The sequence below is a fragment of the Heliconius melpomene genome, chromosome 13 (assembly GCF_056956725.1).
Source record: "Heliconius melpomene rosina isolate 202511_hmr_F chromosome 13, ASM5695672v1, whole genome shotgun sequence".
NCBI classification, from domain to species: Eukaryota; Metazoa; Arthropoda; class Insecta; order Lepidoptera; family Nymphalidae; genus Heliconius; species Heliconius melpomene.
In genome coordinates this window covers 5232648-5238659 of record NC_140401.1, presented here as the reverse complement: position 1 = coordinate 5238659, position 6012 = coordinate 5232648, and the positions used below count along the sequence as shown (strand labels likewise).

Here is a 6012-nt window from a genome sequence, read left to right as displayed (position 1 = left end):
AGCAGGGAACCTGGAAACCTAGTGTTAAACTAACCCGTCGCCCACTTTCCACCGAATCTGAAGGCATAGCGTGTTGGGAGGCCGAACTTAACGCCGCGCTTTGCCTCGTTTATCGAGTGCGGGTCGAACCCACGACCTATCGCGTTAACAGTCGCACACTTGTGCCTCTGCGTCACGACTGGCCTCAAAAAATTGATTACTTTATTAATATGATGCATAGATTCATAATAATATTCAACAAAGGAAATAAGCTTCAAGAAGACATCTTGAAAACCTACATATGTAGACTGACACGTCTCTTTTTTCATGGTAAAAAGCTAATTGTACTATGTTAAATATTTCCAATGGTATTTATAATAATTATAAAGGAATAGATGATATTTTGAGTCGAATGAAAAGTTACTTTTCTTCTATTCTACCATAAAAATTGTAAGTAAATATTCAACAACAATTTTTATTTATTTCTTTATTTATTTACACTTTATTGTGCACAATTACACATTAAGAAGAAAAAGAAGAGTATAAAAACGACAGAAATATAACAATTGACACACAAAAGGCGGCCTTATCGCTAATCAGCGATTTCTACCAGACAACCTTTGGGTTAGGAAACCTGTGATAAAATAGAGTGGGTGGTGTAACTAAACTTACATGTCATATTAAATTCTAATACATAAACATAATACATATATATTTGAAAAAATACATACCATTATAATATATAGCTATAGTGAAATATCAATGTCTTCGCCTCAGGTTAAATTATTTTGCTGGCATGAAACCAATTTTTTGTATATATAAAATGTAAAAAAGGCAGAAATCATAAGTTCTTTGTTTGTGATACAAAATGGCACTAGACAAAATATTTGCGACTCTTTATAAATTGTAAAGTAGTGTGATCGATTATAAATATATAAGTTACTATGATGTAGGTACTGGTAAAGCGGGTCTAGCTGTGTCAATTTGTATTTAAAGTCAATGCGTTATTAAAATTTAGCTTAGTTAAAAAATGGTTTTATTGACCCCATTTAACGATAATGATATTTAACGAACATCATTTTAAGCTTCCTTTAATAAAACCTTTTAAAGAAATTATTAAAACAAATTGTATTTAAAAGCATCTTTTATTTGTAACATAATTTAAAATATAATAAACCTTGTAAAATTTTCGAATAAAACATTCAACAATATATTTCTATGTAAATATAAAATTACCTACTCAATATATTTTATATTTCACTTTAGCTTAAATTCTAATAATTTTTAATAATTTATTGTTTCATTTCACTAATGGCTTGTACACACTAACATGTGTCATAGATTATAAAATGTATATAAATTATACATATGTGTCAATAGTTTGACAACTCAACTAAATCAAAAGTTTTATATCATTAATCATAAAATAATCTATAGCTGGTAACAATATAGAATAAACAAAAAGTGTCATTTCACATTTTACTGTATATGAAAGAGCTTCTCAAGTCTAATTAATAAAAAATATATAATTTTAATAGGCGCCAAAAATGACAACAGATCTAACAAAATTAATACAAATACAGTTTTTTTTAAGTTATTAATTGAAAAATAACGTTCAAAATTAGTTTTATTTAATTAATCTCCAAACAGGCCTAAATTTATCTTTAATTGAACTCAAAATGTCTATTTATTCGTTATTTTTTTTAAATATTTATAAATCAAATGTAGGATATACAAAAAAAACATGGCAGCACATCTGTCTTCCTCTTACATATAAACTTCAAACGGCAAACCTATATAATATAACATGGTAACTATAAACTAGTCGTTCATAAGCACTTAATTAAAATTTTGGCACAATTTACCAAAATTGTAATATCATAATATGAAATATCATCACTAAATCGATTTTAAAATACTGTTCATATTATAAAAATATATATATTTTTTTTTATATTCTGACCACTTTTCTAAATATATTATAAATATTCTGTGTTAGTTAATACTGAGATATATTTCTTGTACTCATAGAATCTCAAAAATTATGACCTATTTCATTGAAATGCTGTACATAAATAATTTTTAGTTTGGAAGATCTTAAATAAGAATCACTTTTAATAAAGGAATATTTTAAGTTAAGCCTACTTTTTATGTATAATAATATAAATAAAATATATTTCACTTACTTAATATTCGAATAAATATGTTGGGCGATGTTGTCAGGTTCTTTACTTTATAGGTAATAATCAATTTTATTATATTTTAAAAATATTAGGCCACAACGAAAGTATTATTTGGAAATTTTAATAGATTCTGGCAACATTACTTCACATTTAACAATTTTTATCAAAACCCTATAAAATGTATATAATTCCTTATAAATAATATTTTTTTGTTTCTACTAATATAGTAGACTAAAACTTCTCATTATTTTTGTTCTACATTAAGTTAAGATCAGGAGCACCATTTTGTTTCTTAATATTAGCTCCATATTTCCCATTTTTTATCACACATAACATCTATTTGGAGAGATCTTGCAACATAAAACAATGAATTTAAATAGTTTCTGTTAGTATAATATCTAATATATTAAATATACATTTTTTTAGCTTCACAGTAAGGGACAGCTAGACAGAGGGAACCTAGAGTAAAGGCACTCTGTTTTCCCACACCCTGCCCAATTTTTGATATATTGCATATATAGTATTATTTTGTGAGCAAAGCAGGGAAATAACAATAATTCAATCCCTGATGAGCAGGAATCAATCCCACAACAGCCAAACACAGTGCACAATGGCTTCAGTATCAAATATATTTGATAATATTTTTTTTGTTTCCTAATACTAATGGTATAAAATTTAATATAAAATTTAAGGCACAAAATGTAAATCTAAGGCACTTACTAATTGCGCTGACCGTGGCTAGTCCACATGTGTTCTTTAAATGTTTCCCTCATAGTGAACGACCTTGGACAGAGGTAGCAACAGAGTCTGTTAGTCAGATCTGAGTGCATTAACCTCACATGGTATTTTAAAGCGGATTGATTGGAATATTTCATGCCACAGTGGGGGCAATCCCCGCATATGGCGGCGTGGTTTGACTGATGACCAGCACTTTGAGATGTTCCAGCAAGCACTGGAACTGTTGACATTCCCGCTAACAACAATAAAGCTTGAGATTGCTCTTGACTGTAATCCGAGTCTGCGCCGTCTTGTTGCTCCGATAGTAAAATCTCTGGTTCATATTCCACATCAGATTTCGGTGAGGGTTTTTCTGATTTTACTAGTGAATCTTCATTTGTTTTAATCGGACTTTTAACCAAAGTTGGGAAATTACTTGAATCCATGCTAGATTCCTTTTGACGATTAACTGTTTGCATATCTGCCATGTTTGACACTTTTTTCACTGTATTGGCACATATATCGCTCTTTGAAGGATTGATTCCTACAAAATAAAAAATAATATAAGAGATAGTTTCAGAACATTTCATGTAAGAGTTTATGTGGATTAGGTTGATTAATTAATCATTTTGCAAACGCAAAAGACCATGCAAAGTGGAATAAGTTGAGTATTAAGGCAGACCCTGGCAATAGCCGGGATTAATGCCAGGAGGAAGGAATTAATCATTTTGTAGTGTATATACATATTTACTTATTACTCAGCCTTAATTTATAAAAAGTAAATTAGACAACTTTTTAGAGTATATATGTATACATTGTTTTTTAGCTTCACTCTGTATTCCAAAAGTAGTCTCTGTATTCCAGAGGTAATGTGAGAACCTACCAATTAAGACACTTCCGCTCCCTCCTTTTCGCCAAATTCTGGAGGCATCGCGTGTTGTGTGGCCGAACTCAATGCCATGCTTTGGCTCTAGAGCGAAGAAAAAAATATCAAATATTTCATTTCCTTAAGTAGGAATCAAACTCAACCATCACCTCATCCGCAATTGATAAAATTGTGAACTATGATTTTTATTTGTATTCCTGCTTGTGCAGCTGAACCAGTGTAAAGACTCTCCTTTACTCACTGTCTGACGATTTTTCTTAAGACATTGATGTTGTGTTTAAGTAGCAGAACTCAACGCCGCAACTATCTGAACTATTCTTTGGTCTACCTAATAACGTAATATTGACATATTAACTATTCATTGACAACTTTACCTGAGATTAAAGATCTGGCAAGCATACTATTTTCATAATCTGGAAGACTTTCATCATTTTCTGAATTAAGTGTTTGATTGGTTACTGGTGAAACATTTCCTTCCCATTCTGTTTTAATTGTAATTGGTATGTCATCGTGAACATTTACCTACAGTAAGATTATGTTAAATATGTTAAATAAACAAATATTTTTCAGCTTCACTAAATAATGAATAAGAGAGAGCAGTAGTAGTAGTAGTAGGCAGAGAGACCCTAGTGTTTAGTCACTCTGTTCTCCACAAATTACACAATTTTCAAGATATTGCTTATTGGGTGGTATAACTTAACAACTCCCCTGAATGAGAAATAAGCCATCAACTGTCAAATTTACAATCAAATGCTGTATTGCTATGCTACTGTGGCCTTAAATAAATAAGCTTAATACATTTATATAGGTTATAAAATACAAACTAAGTACCTAGTTTGTCTTCTACAGCACTGTAATGTGAAGCCTTAAAAATATATACAATCATATAACAGTATTATACAAACTTGGCTTACATTCTTTCCATTAGCTGTCACCAATGGCTCAATCTTAGATTCATTTCTCTTCTCAATATGGTTTTCTGCCAGCAATGAGTTATCTTTGACTTGGGATCCATTATTTTTTGAATGTATCTCACTGGGCTCTACAATTTTAGATTTCTTTTGGGAATCTCCGAAAGGCACATCGTTAGGTTTATCTGAAGTACTGCTTCTTCTTTTCTTCAGGGCTGGCATTTTAGTTTCTTTGTGAGTAACACTAAACTGTGGCTTGGAAGATATTGTTAGCTGAGTATACAATTTGTTTGTAGCACTGGTTGAAAAAAAATTTTCACTCTAAAAAATATAATGTAACAATAAGAATGATTAAGCAAATTTAAAATAATGGTAAAAAATAAGAAAAAATAAAAGTAAGAGTAAAATGTAATAATGATACTCCTAACTATCTCACCTGTTGTGTTACTCCTGTTAAACCCTTAACTTGTAGCAAAGCCGCAGTATGTAAAAATGATGACAATTTACTTTCCTCAATAAAAACTTCTCCTTGATACATGTAAGACAACAAACTTAGAATGTCATCTGCTGATACATCTTTCAATATTATAACTGGATGTTGACATGGGTTTTCCTGAAATAAAAAACATATTTGTAAATATTGTGTACAAAAACAGTTACCACAAAAATTTGGTAATATCTTCCAATTATTACTGTTGTCACTACAAACGTGAAGGTTATAATGCCCCAAGTCATTCACCTTGAACACATTCCTAAAGTACGGGCTGCATGCTGACAGTATTACTTTATGGGCCTTGATGTTTCTGCCTTCACAAGTTAACGTAACGTCTACTAAATCTTCAGAGCACTTCAGGGAATCCAATGCACTTACAATATTTGTTTGGAAGTTATTCCAACGTAAACAAAACTGGTCTGCCATTACTATGTTTTTGCTAGATAAATCTAAAAAACAGATTTACATTCGTTACTTTTATTTTCTATCACACCAAAATATTTAATATTATTGTATACTTTCATTTCACGTACCACTTCACACATCACTACACATAACATAGATTTTTTTTACAATCTATTTTCACAACTTTTTATCTAACAGATTTGTTTAACAAGACAATTTCGTACGAATAAAAATAAAGTGCATGACCTCCAATGACACAGTCTTCTTTCACTTTTTTAGCTATAGACAATATAAATATTTTTAATGCAATCAGCAAGCATGCACTTTTGCAAATGAATCGGATAGTTTCTTGAAATATTTTTTTTACACATAGACAATAACTCAGCATTTATGTTTTTTTGTAAAAAACCACATTAAATATGAAATAGATCAATAAGC

General features: G+C 30.2%; 1 protein-coding gene across 3 annotated transcripts; it reads right to left on the bottom strand.

Moving 5' to 3' along the window:
• Positions 1–1105: 1105 nt before the first annotated feature.
• LOC146532638 (uncharacterized) lies at positions 1106–5907 on the bottom strand. Of its 3 annotated transcripts, none has more exons than XM_085196125.1 (6): positions 5703–5907; positions 5416–5618; positions 5113–5289; positions 4680–4997; positions 4140–4287; positions 1106–3423 (listed from the first exon to the last, which is right to left on the bottom strand). In XM_085196125.1, the coding sequence occupies exons 2-6, from the start codon at positions 5593–5595 to the stop codon at positions 2882–2884; spliced, it is 1365 nt and encodes a 454-aa protein (XP_085052251.1). In that variant the 5' UTR covers positions 5596–5618; positions 5703–5907; the 3' UTR covers positions 1106–2881. The 3 variants fall into 3 exon arrangements, with proteins under 3 accessions (XP_085052251.1, XP_085052250.1, XP_085052252.1); XM_085196124.1 differs by having other exon boundaries at positions 4671–4997; positions 5703–5842; XM_085196126.1 differs by having other exon boundaries at positions 4671–4931; positions 5703–5842.
• Between the last annotated feature and the right edge of the window lie 105 nt (positions 5908–6012).

Excerpts from the sequence above, each read along its gene's own strand:
- LOC146532638 (XM_085196124.1), bottom strand. The coding sequence starts at position 5,595 with ATGGCAGACCAGTTTTGTTTACGTTGGAATAACTTCCAAACAAATATT. Across the intron at positions 4,998-5,112 it reads TAACAGGAGTAACACAACAG|AGTGAAAATTTTTTTTCAAC; the intron begins GTGAGATAGTTA and ends TATATTTTTTAG. Across the intron at positions 4,288-4,670 it reads ATGGAAAGAATGTAAGCCAA|GTAAATGTTCACGATGACAT; the intron begins GTTTGTATAATA and ends ATCTTACTGTAG.